This window comes from Petaurus breviceps, unplaced genomic scaffold (assembly GCF_028583685.1).
Source record: "Petaurus breviceps papuanus isolate PSGF00001 unplaced genomic scaffold, PetGlider_PUasm1.0 91041, whole genome shotgun sequence".
NCBI classification, from domain to species: Eukaryota; Metazoa; Chordata; class Mammalia; order Diprotodontia; family Petauridae; genus Petaurus; species Petaurus breviceps.
In genome coordinates, this window is record NW_027187400.1 from 18,192,323 (window position 1) to 18,209,337 (window position 17,015).

The following is a 17,015-nucleotide window of genomic DNA, read 5'->3' on the forward strand; positions in this document are numbered from 1 at the left end:
TGTGTGTGTGTGTGTGTGTGTGTGTGTGTGTGTGTGTGTGTGTGTGTATGTGTGGACTTACAGACTCAGACTGCTGTAGCTGGAAAGGGCATTAGAGGTCATCTGGTCCATCCTCCTCATTTTACAGATGAGGAAACTGAGGCCCAGAGAAGTCAAGGGACTTGCCCAAGGTCACACAGCTAGTCATTGGCAGAGCTGGGACTCAAACTCGGGTCTCCTTACTCCAGCCCAGTGCTCCTTCCACCACACCACACTGCCTCCCAACCCCCTCGTTTTACAGATGAAGAGACTGAGGCCAGAGAAGTTGTGACCAGCTCAAGGTCACACAGGTAGTACACTTTATCCATGGCTTGGTGAAGGCGTAGAGGGCGTGTTTATCAGATGCATAGGGACAGAAAGCTAGGATACTGGCCATAGCGTCCGGATGAAGTAGGTCTGTGGTCTTGGAGCTCAGCCGGAGCCCACCTGAGTCAGAGGAGATAGATCCAAGTCCTGCTCTTGGGTTCAGAGGAATCCACTGAATCCACACTCAGAGGTGACCCTTGTGGAAGAGGCCTGGGGACGTTCACAACCTTGAGGCTCGTGGCCACTGCTAGCTACGGGGAAGCCAAAGAAACCAGCTCTGCTTAGTTTTTGGAAAGAGAAAGGACGTGTGCACCAGGAGGTGAAGGGTGGTCCTGCTGTCCTAGATCCAGCCCCCGAGCACAGGCTCTGCTCCGGGGGCCTCATCTGTGTGCTAGCCCGTCCAAGGAAAGGACTGGAATAGGGACAGGAAAGGGGGCCATGCTAGAGGAGCATCAATGGGGAGAACAGGGCGAAGAGAAGACGTAGTATCCACCTCCAGCTGTTTGAAGGGTTGCCATGTGTGTTCTGGGCCTCAGGAGGACTTAGAATGGGTGCAGACATGGAAGAAGCAGAGTTCAGCTCAGTGTAAGGGAAACTGTCCAAAAATGGAATGAGCTGCCTTGGAAGGTAGTGAGCCTCCCTGACCCTGGCAGTCTCCACGCAGAAGCCGGATGACCACTTGGTGGGGATGGTGCAGAGGGTGTCCCTTCTTGGGTACAGCTTGGACTAGGGGCCTCCTGGGCTTCCTTCCAGCCCCAAGAGCCTGTCCAGTGAGGCAGGGCTCCTCACACCTTCCAGGACCAGAACTTTCCAGCCAGGCCTGTGAGCCAGTCCCTTCCCCCAGGGCTGGGAGGCAGTGCTTACAGCTCCACCGGGCCCTAATCCCGACATGGCTTCTCTTCTGGTTCTGACAGACCCAAACACCCAGATCCTCTATGCCTGTGATTCATGTGGTGAGAAGTTCCTGGATGCCAACAGCTTGGCCCAGCATGTCCGAATCCACACAGCCCAGGCCCTGGTCATGTTCCAAGCAGATCCGGACTTCTACCAGCAGTATGGCCCAGGCAGCACATGGCAGGCGGAGCAGGTGTTGCAGGCTGGGGAGCTGCTTTTCCGAGCCCGGGAAGGGGCTGAGGGCCAGCCTGCCCTGGCAGAGCCCCCTCCACCCACTGTGGCTGAATGAAGAGTGTGGAGGTGTGGGTGGGCAAGGGCCACAGCACATACCCCCCCTTCTGACTCTTATTTAAAGATGGACAAAGCACCCTGGATCCCTGGAGAGAATAAATTGGATTATTTTCTAAAGCTCTGGGAGTTGGCTGTGGGACTGGGCAGGGATGGGAGGGGAACCATCGAGACCTGGCAAGTGAGGGATGTTTGTGGGTAGTAATAGCCAGGGCTCTAGGCCGGGCGTTTGCTGCTTGCCTCTGGGTGTGCACCTCTGACCTTCTCACCCTGGTGAGGAGGCCCTGTGGCCCCTTCAGCTGGCAGGGCCACCAGTGGCCATGGAAGAAGCAGCTATCTCCCTGGGCAGCTGGAGGATGGGATGTGTGAGCTGGTCCGGGGGAGCTTCTTTTGCCTCTCTCTGGGATGAAATGATCGAGTTACATGGGCTCTGGCATCCTCTGACTGGATGGAAACTTGGGACCAGGGGATCCTGGAGATGTCTCCTCCCTGCCCTTCCTTAGTCTCCCCGTTGTCACTTGTATTCTGGCTGCCTAGGACCCTGCCCCACCTTTAAGCCCCATGTGAAAACCTGGGCTAGGAATCTCATCTCTGCTGAATTGTGGGACCTGAGCAAAGGGCCAGGATCCAGAGGTCTAAGCCTGGGGTTGTGCTGGTGCCCAGGAGGTATGCAGCATACCCACATGGCCATGTGGCCTCTGCCTGAACTGAGGGGAAGCCGCTAGTAAATAGCCTCATGAGCACTCAGCACTTTCTTACCTTCATGTCATCTAACCTTCACAGCCACCCTGAGAGGGAGACGCTATTCTCATTTGGTATAGAGGAAACAGGATGAGAGTGGCCGAGTGACGTCCAGGGTCACACAAGCCAGAAGTGTCCGGGGCAAGACGGGAGCCATCCACCACCCACCATCCCCCTCAGGGACGAGAGCCCCCGTCTGCCTACTCCTTCCAACCCGGTGCTCCTCACTCTGCCTTCTAGGGCTAACAAGTCTGAGCCCTTGTCCACCTGATGACCCTCCAGATACACAAAGATGCCCTGGTCCACCCCCCTTGGCTTGCACTCGTGACTTTGTCTGGCCAGGCTCCCACACCCTCTCTGGTCTGAAGCACCACCTCTCTTAATGAAGCCTGAGTTGACATGTGCTTTTATGGCAGTCATGTCCCGTTCAGTGACTTTCACTGAGCTTTCAGTATATTGGACCCAGTGTCTTCCCAGTCAAGACAAACTGTCTGACCATACCTTCCCTAGCTCATGTGTGAAGTTGGGTTTGGGGGCCTAAGTACAGGGCTTGTTTATCTTTGCTCCCTCTCAGCATTTCTTAACTGAATTTCCCAACTGTGTCATACACGTTTGATAAGCATGGTAACCATGCTTTTAAGCCAAGCCACTGACACATTAAATCATACACGGCTGAGCACAGTTCTCGGGCACACTCCAGGAGAGTCCACCATGTGGACGTGAAACCACCCACCCACTACTTGGGGATTCTGTCGTAACTGCTCATTGGCTGTCCCATACATCTGTCTGTCTTCTCCATGAGAACATCAGAGACCATTAAATGCTTTGCTGAGATCTAGCCAAGTTATAGCTACGTTTTCCTCACCTAGTTACCCTTGTCAAGAACAGAAATGAGGATAGTCTTGCTTGACCTTCATTACACCTTCTCCACCCTCTACCTTCAGCTGCTCTTCTGTGGTGTGACCTGACACTTGAGGCTCTCTCCATCCTTCTCACCCCACACTCCAGCTCAATGTCCTCCTTAAATGGTAATGCCCAGAACTGAACGAAAAATGGCAGATAATGACTGGTTCTTCTACAAGGTCACCAACCATTCCTTAAATAGTGCTTCTGATAGCATTGCCAGGACAAGAAGTCAAGGTCACTGGCTTGTAACTGACAGGACTTCCTTCTTTTTCTCTTATTTTAAAATGGGATCACTCTTCCAGTGTTCTTCCATCCTTATCAATGGCAGTGACTTAGCAATCACTCATACTGTTGCATGAGAGCTGCTTGGTACATGGGATGCCAACAGGATTAATACCACTGAATTCTACACTGCCTAGCTATGATTTTATTGGTGCAGGGCAGGGATGGGGAACCTGCTGCCTTGAGGCCACATGTGGCCTTCTAGGTCCTCTGGTGTGGCCTTTTGACTGAGTCCCAGTTCTACAGAACGAATCCTTTTATGAAGGGGACTTGTTCTGTTAAGTTTGGCTTCAAAGGGCCACCTTGAGGACTTAGATCTCCCTTTTCTTGAGCGAAGACAGAACCAGTTGCTAAATGGGACAGTATCTCTTTGGGCTGGAGCAGTCAAAGATGACTTCATAGACAGACGTGGAAAGCACGAATCTCAGTTCATGCTGTAGTTTGTCTTTGCCACCCCCTTCCCAGTACACTCCTGCACCAGAGCGGTGCAGGTAGCTGCCCTGTGACCATCCCTGATGCATAGGGGATGGCTCCAATGTACTCCTGAGACATCTTAAGAGGAAGGACCTGGGGACCTCTCGAAAACAAGTCAACAAAGCCTGCTTAAAATTTGCAAGTTCCCTTCGGTCATTTTTTTATTCTGGGTATCAAGAATTATGAGTGCCTTTGATGTTACTCAAGAACCAATCAGGACTTCTGTTGAGTTTTACAAATTACACCACAAAACACACATGGTCCAAGTCCAACTTGATCTGTGATAAAATTTCTTCTTTTGTACAAGATAAAATAATTCACAAGGGGATTGAGCATCAAGCATCAAATGACCAGAAGAGAGCAGAGGTTTCTCAAAAGAAATTCGACTTTGTCCTGTGTACAAACATTGGATGGAGTTGCAGGAGAAGCCCACGAGATCCAATGTCTACCCTCCCCAGCCCCCAAGACTGACAATCACACTGAAAGCTCGACATGTTTTGTATTTTTTAATAAAGTTTGTAATCCAATGGACACACAAAACAAAACTGCGCTGAGAAAAAAACAGTTCCATAAATTAATAAGTGTTAGAGGAGGGGATAGGGAATAAAAAGTCTCTTTGTACAAGTGTATAACACTCCCACATCGCAGGGCAGTGGGGAGGGGGCCCACGAAGGTTTGGGAGAATGGATGGAGGGAGGGGTGAGCCATGTTTAAATGAAGCGCACTTACAAATGAGTGACGATACAAAGTCTGAGTATGAAAATAAGATTTTCTCTGAAAACACGTTTTTGGCACAGATTAAAAAAAAATGTATGTCGGGATTTGATTTTTTTAAAGTCAGTATTATATATATTTATATATATTATATATATATATTTATATATACACACACCCACTGAGTTCTGCATATCCCACCAGAAAGGAAAACCAAGGTTTCCCCATTGCTGTTTCTTCCCCAATGTAAACTGTACATCCCAGATGAATTAAAGATGGTGGCAGCGGGAGAGCTGATTAAGAAAGATGACAGGGGTCCAGAAGAGAAGGACAACTGGGGTTAGGGAAAGGGGGCAAAAACAATCCAGTGAAATGTTCCTTGACCCCTAGATTTCTGCAGAAGTTCCCAAGTCCTGCATTTTGAGTCCGCGATGCATGGTAACGTACATCAAGACATCCAGAACGTCACAGCATGTCTTCAACTGTGCAAAAGTCCAAGTCACTAATTTAGTGCAAAGGCAGTTCAGGTTTTTTTCTTTTTCTGTTTGTTTAAAAAATGTTTTTTATTTAGCCCCCCAAGCCCAGGCCTCAATCTGCCTGCTGAGTGCATCATTGTCCGTAAGCTAAAGCATCATGTAAACATACAAGGTAGCAGCACCACACCCAGCGACACACAGTCTGATCGAGGCCATGCAGGGCAGGAGGCTGGGCATCCGGCAGCAATGTCTTCACAATCTGCTTCTGTATCCTCCTCTTCTTCCTTTCCTCCAATGCAGTGGTGGTGGTGGCGGTGGTGGTGCTTGTGACGGTGGCGGCGGTGGTTGGTTTTTTTTTTTTGCTGCAGGGCCTTGGAAAGAATAAACCAACTCGGACAGCAGTCTGTCAGTGGCTCACACAGAGGCAATGATGATCATGAGGTGGGGGGAGATGTTGGAGATGCTAGCAAGGAGGTCGGGGGCCAGGCGGGAGAGGTGTCTCTCTGAAAACTCACAGGGAGGGAAGATCTGTAGGACATAAGCAGGCTGGAGAAGAGGAGATGAGGAGAATGAACATTTCAGTAAGACCTCTCTGGAGGATACCTCCCAACCACAATTAAATGACAATTTCATCATATCACAGGACACGATCCACTAATGGGCTCAAAAAGCTCCATCCCAAGGAGCAGAGGGGCCATGATGCTGCTGCTGACCCAAGCGCTTCTGGGCAGACATCCTCTGAAAGCACTGAGGAGTCTCATCACTGCATTCAAGCCTACTGGCCCTGATAAGATTCACCAGGCTCCTCGACACAGAGCTGGCTAAGGGATGGTCTGTCCAAGGCCCTCGGCTCTGCATCCATACCCCAGGTCACCTGAAGGGCTACCTTTCCCTCAGGAACCATGCTCCTTCAGTCCTTTCTCCAGCTTCCCATGGCCCTCCTTATCAGAGCCCCATGGCTTGTCTATGTGTCTTAAGCTCTACTTCCCTTCACTGACTGCAAGTTCTCTGGTACAGGAATTTTGTCCTCCTGTCCCATCACCCCCTCCCAGTGACTATTCCAATATAAACTTGGCCAGAATTCAATTCTTCAGTAAGAAACAGATTCTTGAGGGGAAAGAAAGATACCTTAAGATATGAAATCATTCCCAAAAAGCTCTCAAGGCTTCCTTAAGTTGGGGTGCCAATGACCAAAGTCTGTGCCTACATTTTCTTCTTCTTGCCATCCTAAGATTCATGGAGATTTTTAAATTGCTCAAGCTACCTGGAGGGAGGATGGACTGACCTGATTTGAGCCCAGGTTGGCGACATTGATAATGCCCGCAGCCTGTTTGGTCTGCAGGTAGGTGATGAAAGCAGCCTTGAGGGACTCGGTCTGATTCACAACATCCTCCTGGTCTCGGCCACAGGGCAAGGCCAGCAACAGGCAGTAATCGGTCTCCACCTGGGGTCAGAGATGCTGGTCAGTTAATCAGCCACCCACACCACGTAGCCAAGGCTCCTCTCCAAAATGAAGATCTACCTATGAACCCAAAGAGGCAGTCAGCCAGTCCTCAGGTAGCCCACCCAGGCCAGGAGAAAACCACAGCCCTGGTTTTATATCCCGGCCATCTCTCCTCACAGAGACTATAAAAGCATCTCTAAAGGCAGGACTGCAAGGCCTAGACAATAAATCTACCATTCAGTCCTTAGTTCTAAAAAGCCTCTTGCACCAGGGGAGATCAGATGGTTATCTACAAACCAACCAACACAAGCCATTCTCATGGCCCTTTAAGGGAGGTTGACAAAAGGAAAACCTCCTTACCAATCTAGGGAGCAAAGCCACACTCACCGTCATCCTCCGAGCGACTCCTTCCAGCTGGGAGGCCTCCAGGCGCATCCTCTGAGCAATCCTCAGGGGCGGCCCCACCTCCGAAGTGGGGAGAGACCGATGGGCCAGGACGTTGTTGCCAGAGACAAAGTGGAGCTGCACGGCGGCAGTGTCGTTCTTTAGAGCCAAAAGGCCCTGCCACACAATTGGGTACTTCTACGGGGGTGAAGGAAGGGGAAGTGAGCACCACAGAAAGGGGGAGGAGGAACCAAGGGTGAGCCCAGCACAGCCAAGAGACACTGCCCCCACACTCACCTTCAGAAGCTGGACCATATCAACAGGTCTCTGGGAAATAGGCTGAGGAGATAACTCTTGCTTGATAACAGGCTGAGATTCAGGGCGTGGCAATCCAGATGGAGCCCCAGGGCCAGAAGTCGTAGGAATCAAAAGGGGCTGTTTCTGCCCTGCTTGGGGGGTGTGAGGGGATGGTAGATCTGTCTTGATGGAGACAGCCACAGGGGATGGATAGGAGGTCTGACTGGCTTCTGCCTGTGCCCGCTGAATGTGTAGATGGGAGTCCAGCTGACTCGAGTGTCTATTTCCAACCATGTGTTGAGTCTGCTCAGGGGCTCCTGTCTGAGTGGCCTTGACGTCCTGGGAAACCTGAGGAGTTTTGCTTCGCACAGGCTGGCTAGAATGAGCGTGTTCCCCTTCAGCCGGGACCTAGGAATGAAAAAGTGGGATGGGAAGAGGAGAACAAGCATCAGAATCCATTTCATTTTCCAAAAATTTCCCTCCACCGATTTCCCAAATGAGCCTATGGAGAAAACTGAGGAAGGACCAAATAAGCTTTGGAGGTTTCTTCTCCTTATGCTCCAACCTACTTGAGAGGGACCTAAACCATGTGCTTTGGAGATGTCAGACTGTAGCGATCCAGAAATAATCTAAGTACATCTCTTGGCCTCAAGGAAGGAGTACTGGAACTATACTGGAACTATAACCATCTTTGTCCTAAAAAGCCTCAATATTGACATCAAATAAGTCTCATTGGCCTACTTGGGAACCTTTAGAGCCCTGACACAATACTGTAAAGACCTGTGACTTCATCGGTGGGCGATCTCTCCACCAATGCAGATCGTGACCCCTTCACACCTTAGCCGATGGTCTTCATGAGTTATTATGGCCATTTAAAAAACAAAAAAAGATCACCTGGTGATCAACCTTCTGGTGATGAGCCTCTGAACTAGGCTGTTCCTTGGACAAGAGGCACACAGTCCATCGCCAGGCTCAGACTTGAGGCCTTTCCTGCGTGTTGGGACTTCCCAGGGCTTGTATTCCACTGGCACAGCCTTTGGAGAGACCAGGGTCAACTCCAAGCCAGAATGAGGCATCAGAGAAAGGCTTTAGGATTCATTCCCTCTCTCAAAACCCTTCACAAATTCCAAATGCTTCTGAGAAAAGGCTGTCCACTTCCCTTACATCCCAGCCACCATCCTCCCCTATGCCAGGCAGGGCTGAGACTTCTCAACTTTTACGCTTCATTCTTCAGGCCCACCTGAGTCCATGTGGTTGCTAACATGGCATTGAGAAAGCCCTTCACGCTCTCCAGCTGCTGTTTGTGCACCCAACACCCCAAGGAGAAAGAAGAGCACTGCTTTCTCACCTGAGATGGGGTCATGCTCCGGGAAGGCAGTCCAATCTGGGAAGCACCAGGAAACTGAGGGTGCCCAAGCTGAGCCGCTGTATGATAGCTCCGGAGATCACCATATCTGTACTCATGGTACACGTCCCCAGTGGGACGAATAATCTGAACACCATGGGGCACGCCCGCAGGTGGGGTCAGAGGAAGCCCTGGAAGCTGGCCACCACCAGGTGGAACACTAAGAAGACGGGGCTCACTGTGGGGGGAGGGGGCCATTGTGACCTCTGGTGCTTTGGGGGTCGGGGTCTCCTTCCCTGGCTGAGGGGTCTTGCTGGCAGGTGGTGTTTTCGCTGACCCTTCCGGGGTCCGGGATTGCCTCGCGTCTAGGTGGTGCTCGCCAACGGTGGCCACGTGCGGGTGCCTTATGAGCCTCATCTCCCGGGGCATGTTATAGGGGTGCATCCGGTATTCAGGCTGCATGACTAACACTTCAGGCTGCACAGGAGCCGACCCTCTGCACACAGGATGATGATAGTGCATCTCATCTTCAGGAGGATGCTGAGAGGACAGTGGGGGCAGGACAAGAGGGGCTGGCTGGGGAGTGCCAGATCGCTGAGGTCGGATCTCTATCTGGGGCTGCAGAGTGGCCCTTGGAGAGTGCAGTCCCTCAGGCCGGATGCCATAGGGGATGCTGGGTAGAGGGGGGGTGTTCATTCGCACTTCACCTTGGGAGAGATGGCTGAGGGACACAGTTTGGGTGATACTGTGAGGGGGCATGATGACAGACTGCTCTGGGTGCATGCTAGATATATACTGAGGCACAGGAATGCCTGGTGCCAACATGACTGATGCATTAGTGGATAAAACTGGAGAAGAGGTACTGCTGGGATGACAAGCCCTTGGGAACGGAGATGGGGAATGCCCACTTGTACGGGGCGAATGTGGCTCTTGCTTTAAGACTCCCAAATGAGAGATGGCTCGATCTGTTGGGGTACTGGGTCCAGAGCCAACATGATTTGCTTCTGAATGCAGCTTGCCAGAAAGGGCAGGTGGGTGATGTGAACTGAGCCCAGGGCTCAGATTGGATGGCTGGAGGGCTTTGGTCTCCACTTTGAGTGAGACAGGGTCAGGAGGCTTTTTGTTGGTGGAAGCTATACTTGGGGAGAGTACCAACTGGCTGTGAACCAAAACTGGTGGAGTGTTAGCTGTCTGTGAAAGGACTTTCCCTGGGCCAGCCTGGTTGACAGGTGTGGACACAGACAAGTGACTTGGCTCTAATTTCTCCAAGGATGGGCGCTCTTGCTTAATGGATGCTATCACGGGAGATGTGGAATATGGTGGGGATCCTAGGACCAGGGAAGAATGAGTAGGGACACTCCCATAGCCTGTGGGAGTTTGAGAACCCAACTTTGGAGTTGGCTGGGATGACATAACAGATTCTTGCTTGACCTGTGGCTTAGACATTGACTGCTGGAACTCAATGTCCATGGCACTTGCTGGGGGAATCTGGCTGATCTTAGCACTGATTCGCTGGGGACCTTCAGTCTTCTGTCCAGAATAACTCAGGAGCACCACACCTTCTGATGTATTCACTCTAAGTCCTGGACTTGAGCCTGTTTCTGAGGGCCGATCTTCAATCACAGACATGGATCCTGGGTGAAACCGACTGTTCTCATTAGTGCCTGGCCACGGCTTGTATTTAGAAGAAAGCGCATTCCCAAGGCACATCTGAACTGACTGAGTCTGCTTCATGGCAGCTGCCCGTGGAGACTCTTCCGAATCACTACTTGTAGGCATCCGACTGATGACAGAAGTGGCTTTGGGAGCAATGACTGTAGTGACCTTTTCTTTCTCAGTAAACACTGGGGCCTCTGCTGCAGGCAGATTAGAGGTATTTGGAATTGAAACAGCGGGTTTCTCTTCTGAAACTGGTTTTATAGACTCTACTGGGGGGTGAGGTCCCTCTTCTAGGCGAGGGGCACTGACAGGCTCAGCAATGGCTGCTGTGACATGAGTGGAAGTGATACTTGTGGCTGAAACATATTTGGGCTCCATGAGGATCTTTCTCAAAGTGCTGGAGTTGGTATCAATGTCAGAGGCCTTTGTGTCTGGGGGAAGGGCTGGAGGTGGGGTGGAACGTGCCCGGGCCTCTTCATGCCTCGTAATCCAGTCTGCCACCTTAGTGGTACTTGAATGATGTGGGACCATCCCAGATGGGATGGGGGTGGGGAGCTTGGCTGAAGCTGCAGAAGGAATCGTGGGAGTGGGTGTGCTTGGAACACTGGGTGGGGTAATTGGTGCATTCTCACTAGCTGAACGTACCTTGAAACTAGCTTGACTCCCATTATCCACTGGCACTGCCTGAGGGGGTAGGTCCAGTGGTGCTGGAGCTTTAGCAGGCGCATCTTCTTCAGCAGCAAGTTGGATGGAAATCATTTCATTGGCTGGATTCTTGCTTGAGTCAGCGGGATTTGGCTCAGAAGAGATGGGATGGGTATTTTTATTTTGCTTGTCTTCTTTTGGCATTTCTGGGGGTTTTAACTTCAGTTCATTGGTGACAGGACACTTGTTCTGTGCTTGCTCAGATTCAACAGCAAATGCCTCCACAGCATCTCCTTTCTTACTGGTGCTTCTCTTTCGGCGAGACCGAGTGGCCTTTTGGCGCACTCTATCCTTCCGGGAAAGCTCTGTGTCCTGTAACACCACCTCTGGCTCTTGGGAAGAGCTGGGAGATGCATTTGTGGTCCCTTCAGGCTCCTTGGGGTCAGCCAGGAGCGCTGATGGGGCAGGGTCACTTGCAGGTGGCACTGAAGTTTCCACAACAGCATCTGTTTCCAAGATGCCGGATACAGCTTGATCAGTTTCAGGCTCCATCTCTGCCTGAGGAGATGGCAGCACAAGGGGTTCTGTCGATATTTCAGCTTCAGATTCTGCAGAGTAAGTTGGGGGAGCTGGGAAGTTTTCTGGCTCACCAGAAATATCATTGATAATGGACCCAATGGCTGCTGCAAGTTCTGTCTCGCTGGCCTGGTGGGCAGGCTTGTCTCCCTCCTCCTCAGGATGGACATCCGTCACCTCGGCCGCTGGCTCTTTGTAGGCAGCGAGGGAGGACTCTGTCAGCTTTGCAATGTTTTCGACAGCCTGCTCCAGCTCAATCTGCTTGGCTAACTGGGCCGCCTCTGGGGACTGCTTGGGCTCACGTACAACTTCATTTTCTGACTCATTAACAAGATCTTCTGGCTCATTCTTAAACTGGGATGATAGATTGTCTTCCTTTGGGGGATTTTTGGTCTTTGAGGGTAGGACAGCCACTGCTTCTCCTTCCTCTTCGGTGGGTCGCAAAGCTCCTTTTACTTCATCAACATTGAGACGAATTTCCACATTCTTCAGACACAGAGACGCTTTGTCCACTGCGGGCTTGGTATTTCGAGACCTGCCTCGCTTATATTTGGAACTTTTTTCTGGAACTTGTTTTTTCTCCACAGTCTCAACTAAGGGAGTTTCAGGTGGATTCTTGTCTGCGTCTACTTCTTTTTTGTCCCGTTTCTGCTCCTTTCCTCCTGTCTCTGTTTCGTCTTTGTCTGACTTGGGTTTTGTATTGCTGTCATTAATATTGGGTTCTTGCTCACCCATCTCATTAGCTTCTTCAGGTGGCTCAGCTGCAACATCTACTTTCTGCTCACTTTTTCCTTTCTTCCCCTGCAGTCCAGTAGGAGTTGCCAATTTCTGAGATCTAGGTGATCTCCAGCCTTCAGCAAGTTTGAGAGGCTCCACTGGGTCTTTGGGTTCTGCCTCTTCTACATCCTGTTCAGCTTTGACAGGTGATACATCTTCCTCAGCCCTCCGGCGGGTTTTAGGAGGTCTCCCCCTCCTAGGAGTAGCAGCAAGTGATACCATCTCCTGTGCTTCTCTCTCCCGTTTCCTGGTTGATCTTGGTTGTTCTACTGGGTCTTTAACAGGAGATGGTTCTTCCTTGTCCCCTGGGTTGGCATAAACAGATCTCACATTTCTTCTCCGAGTTCGACTGAGCGGCAAACTTGGCTCAATATTTTCAGTCTCTACAGCAGAACTGGGCGATTTAGCAGCATTTCTTGAAATCTTCTCTGACTCCATCTTTAACTCAATGAGTTTCTGTGTTTCTCCACGAGGGGAACTAGACCGTTTGAGTTTTTCCCGGTCGATTCTCTCACTTTTTCTTGTGACTGGCTTCTCTGGGACACTAACTACAGTTGGCTGAACTGGTGTCTTAGAACGTTTGCTTTTGTTGGACTTTTTATCTTTTGCAACAACTGGTGGTTCCACTTCCAAGTCATTATCAGAACCTGGAGGCTGAACCTCAGGAAGGACCTCAATTTTCTGACTCGTATCACAGTTAGTCTTAGCAGCAGGGGCAGGTTTTTCCTCTTTCACTTCACTAGGCTCCTCAGGCTTCTGAACTGGTTTGGAAAGTGGTGAGATTAGTGGGGTACTTTCAGGTTCTGGATCTATACTAATATCTACCTGAGAAGAAAATGAGGCTCCAGGAGTTGGAGGCTTGGTATCTAAATAACAAGGATGCTCAGCTGACAAGTTTTCCTGTGAAACCAAAGGAACGGGAACAATTTCTTTGTTGATCTCCGATACTGAGGGTAAGTCAATTTTTTCCGGCTGCTCCACAATGACAGTAGCATGTTCAGGAACACATTTTGGTTCTCCTGTTAGAGAAACCACCTCTACAGTCTTTTCTTCTTTTCCTGAAGGCACCTCTATTACTTTCTCCTTTTCTAATGACAAAAGACCTGATTCTTGGGATACAGTTGAACTCAGAGGTGGCCCAACTGCAGAAAGTGATTTCAGTTCTGGCTCTTTATGCTCAGGAACAGATTCCAGTGTCTCAGGTCGGTTTTCCTTATCCTCTTGCTTCTCAACCTCTTTGGGTTTTTGGTCTTTTTCTTTTTCTTTCTGTTGCATTCTTGTGAGTTCGACAAATCTGCTGTGGAACAAAACTACTGGTTCTTGAATCAAATCAGAGGTGCTGTTTGACCCATCAGATGATGCCTGCCTCCCATATATTCTATTAGAAAGGAGATCAAGTTCTTCATCCTTCCTTTCTAGATGCTGCAATCGTTTAGAATCTTGCTCAAAGATGGAACTATGTAAAAACCGAGAAGCAAATAATTCTTGCCTTTCCTGTTCTTCTTCTTTGTGATCATCTTTTTTATCATCCATCTTCCCTTCTGAATCAGTCCTAATTTTTTTCTTTTTCATGTACCAGGATGGGATAGGTCTTGGTGCAGAGTCAACCTTTTCCTTATCTTTGTTGTTTCGAAAACTAGCAAATCTAGAGTCCCAATCTAAAAAAGACCAATTTTCTTCCCTAGAAGAAGAGAGAGATTTAGCTCTTTCAAGCAAAGCTTTAGTGTCTGGAGTGATTGTTTTGTCCAGTGCAAAAGAATAAAATTTGTTCCTTTCTAAAGAACCAGACAACCTTTCATCTCTCTCACGTACTTTGTCTTCTCTGTCTCTCAATAAAAAAGACAACCGAGAGTTCTCTAATAATGATGAAGTTTTGGGAGAATGGGATTTCTGTTCACCATCTTCATCTGAATCAGAAGGGACTTCTCCAGGTTCCAAATCTCTATGTATAGACCGTTTCCGAAGGCTCTCTCTCTTAATTATGCTGCTTGGAAAGCTAACATCAACTCTGTTGGGCTCTGCTTTCATTTGAGATTCCCACCGATTGGGTTCATCTTCAGTATTCAAGCCCAAGAGCTTTATTTTGGCCATGTCTGCCATCTGCTCCTTCTTGCTGGAGTCATAAGGATTAAATTTTAGGGCCTCCTCCCTCACAGTCATATTGGAATATGACACACCCTTTTCATCTACTTTGGGAGACTCTTTGGTTTCTTTTAGTGGTATTAGCCTAGGGGAATCTACAGTCTCATCATCCTCATGAAAAGGAAAATGACGAATACTAGGTGAACAAGCACTCTTTTCTGCATCTTCACTGATTTGGCGGGAACTTCTGTAATTTCTCTCTCTTTTAGTGCCAATTTCAAAATCAAAATGATCTACCTTTTTCTTTTTGCTTGGAGGAGAGTCATCCGTGACATCTTGAGGGGGTTTGCCCACTTCATGAACAAGGCTTCGTCTTTCATATTCATCCACCTCTTTCTTAGGACTGCCAAACTTCTCAGACTTGGCTATTTCCAGCTCCATCTGCTGTTTTCTGCGACTCTGCTCCATTTGTTTTCGGTAACTTTGTGTGTGATCAATATCGATGCCAATTTTTTCCTCATTATCTGCTGACTGTGGTTTCTCTTGGCCAAGTTTGTGTTCTGCCATTTCTTCAGGAATGCCACTCAAGTTTTTCTTAATTTCTTCCTTTTCTGTTCCTTGATCATCTAATGGTTGAGGCTGCTTATGTTGAGGCTTTATAAGGTTAAACTTTTTGGATAAAATTTCTTGACTTTCCACTGGTTCTTCAACTGTATCCCCTGCCCTAGGGTGCAGGTCTAGGGTAGGCTTTGACATAATCCCCACAGAAATACTTGCAAGCTCTTGACATTCTTTCGGGCTGGGAGCAGAAATAAGTTTTTCCAGTTTGATTCTCTCCAGTTTTTTAGGTTCTCTTCTAAAAATGTCTTTCCTTATGGGCTTTTTTTCAGGCTCAGCATCCCTTAAAACTGTCACTTCTCTAGTAGATATCTCAGGCTGCCGTTTAAATACTGCTTTGGCATCATCTTCATCAAAATTACTTTTTTTGACTTCCAGTTTTTGCCTATCTGGTTTCAAATTCATATCAGCAAAGCGCCTTTTTCGAGCCTCCAGCTTGTCCTGATCCACAGCACTCACCCCTTCAGCTGTGGAGTCCTTTAAGTGCTTCTTGGGTTTTGGCTTTCCCTCCTTATCAGTCACTTCTGGGTGGCTCACCTGGACCTTTTCTTTGGGCACTTTGGATCTAACAGTGTCAGGTTTAGTCTGATCACCAGATTTTGCTGCATCAGCTTGAAAGAGCTGGAATCTCTGATCCAGAAAGGAAGATTTCACTGAATCATTATCAAGCTTAGTTCTCAACTTTTCTAAAAACGGTTGTTCAATAACCTTCCCTTCTTTTTCTTTCACTCGAGTCAAGACCACGCATGGCATCAGGTCTAGCCGGTTTTTGGCTGTCCCTTCTTTATCAGCTTTCTCTTTGCTTTGTCTGTTGATGCTCTTCAATTTTTCAGGACTGGGATCTCTCTCATTCTCTTGATCTGTTTCTGAAGACTGAGAACCAGGAGAGTGAATTTTGGTTTTTCGTCTTTGCTGAAAAGTAGGTTTGTCTTTCTCTGCTCTTTCAGGTTTTTCCTTCCTCACTGGACGTTTCTCTTTCTCGACTCTCTCTGGATCAAAAGTACGTTCTTTGTCAGGCTTTTCGATCTTTGTATAACGGTCTATGCGAGTTTTTTCAAACTTATCATACCTCGGAGGAGAAACTGAACTGCAGCTCCCACTCCTATCTGAAGACCTGCTATAAACCCTCCGCTCAGAATCACTTTGGTGTCTCTCTGACTGAGGAGACGGAACCACAGGGCTTGGGGCCCGCCGAGGGTGGGCTGGACTCTGACTACGTTCAATCGGCCTCCTTTCGTGGTCTCTGTCTCGGTCAGATTCAAAACGTTCTCGCTCTCTTTCCCGTTCCCTCTGTCTGTAACTGTATTCCCTGATATCTTGTTCATAAGGATCATTTCGGTAATCCCTGTATTCCCGGGGGTCATCATAATATCGTGGCTCATAGTAGTCTCCTTGATAGGGATCCCAATCAGGATAAAATTCTCTCCCTCGGGCTGGGTATTCCCTACGAGGATCTTCAGAATATGACCCTGGAGTTCGAACAGACTCATAATATGTACGATCAGTGGTATATTCATAGGACCCTCGTCTTTCGTCTCTGTCCAAAAAAAAAAAAAAAAAGAAAAGAAAACAAAAAGGGGGGAGGGGAGTACATTAGTTTTTTCCCTAATTAATGGAACATTAAATTACAAAGTAAAATATTACATCTTTAAAATGTGCTGATGTTTCTCTCTGCATATAGAACACAATTTAACTTTTTCTACAGTTAGGGTTTTTTCCATTTTGTGCCTCCTCTGTTAAAAAATAGTCAAAGGTTTTGTGACCAAAGTCCAAACTTCTTTAACTAAAACTCAAAGCACATTGTAATCCTATAAAACCATATTTTACACATCAGAGCTGAATGAAAGGCACTACTTGACTTTACAAAGACTTCTGCCCTATCACTCCCTTCTAGCCAGTCTAGACAACCGTTCCCTAAATACAGATAGTAATACCACACCTCCACCCAGGCTGTTCCCTATTTATGGGAATTTTTTTAATGTTTCTTTATTCTTGAAACTTGTCCAATTACAAATAAATAATCCATACAATGTAACTCTTTGATGTACACTTTTTTTTCAGGCAGCAA

The 17,015-nt window shown here is 48.5% G+C and overlaps 2 protein-coding genes across 9 annotated transcripts in view; one reads left to right on the plus strand and one right to left on the minus strand.

The window, feature by feature from the left end:
• The window catches only part of ZBTB17 (zinc finger and BTB domain containing 17), a 46,245-nt gene extending 44,598 nt beyond the window's left edge, over window positions 1-1,647 (plus strand). For 5 of the 6 annotated variants that reach the window (XM_069078898.1, XM_069078899.1, XM_069078903.1 and 2 more), the window contains one exon: window positions 1,260-1,647. In XM_069078898.1, the coding sequence (XP_068934999.1) occupies window positions 1,260-1,528 (269 nt within the window). In that variant the 3' untranslated portion in view covers window positions 1,529-1,647. Of the gene's footprint in view, window positions 1-127; window positions 330-1,259 lie in introns of all 6 variants that reach the window. The other variant, XR_011166590.1, reaches the window with a different exon arrangement.
• Window positions 1,648-4,423: 2,776 nt separating this feature from the next.
• The window catches only part of SPEN (spen family transcriptional repressor), a 113,791-nt gene continuing 101,199 nt past the window's right edge, over window positions 4,424-17,015 (minus strand). For 2 of the 3 annotated variants that reach the window (XM_069078896.1, XM_069078895.1), the window contains exons 11-15: window positions 8,594-16,484; window positions 7,246-7,653; window positions 6,952-7,146; window positions 6,406-6,564; window positions 4,424-5,666 (exon numbers count right to left, since the gene is read on the minus strand). In XM_069078896.1, the coding sequence (XP_068934997.1) occupies window positions 5,535-5,666; window positions 6,406-6,564; window positions 6,952-7,146; window positions 7,246-7,653; window positions 8,594-16,484 (8,785 nt within the window). In that variant the 3' untranslated portion in view covers window positions 4,424-5,534. The remainder of the gene's footprint in view (window positions 5,667-6,405; window positions 6,565-6,951; window positions 7,147-7,245; window positions 7,654-8,593; window positions 16,485-17,015) is intronic. The other variant, XM_069078897.1, reaches the window with a different exon arrangement.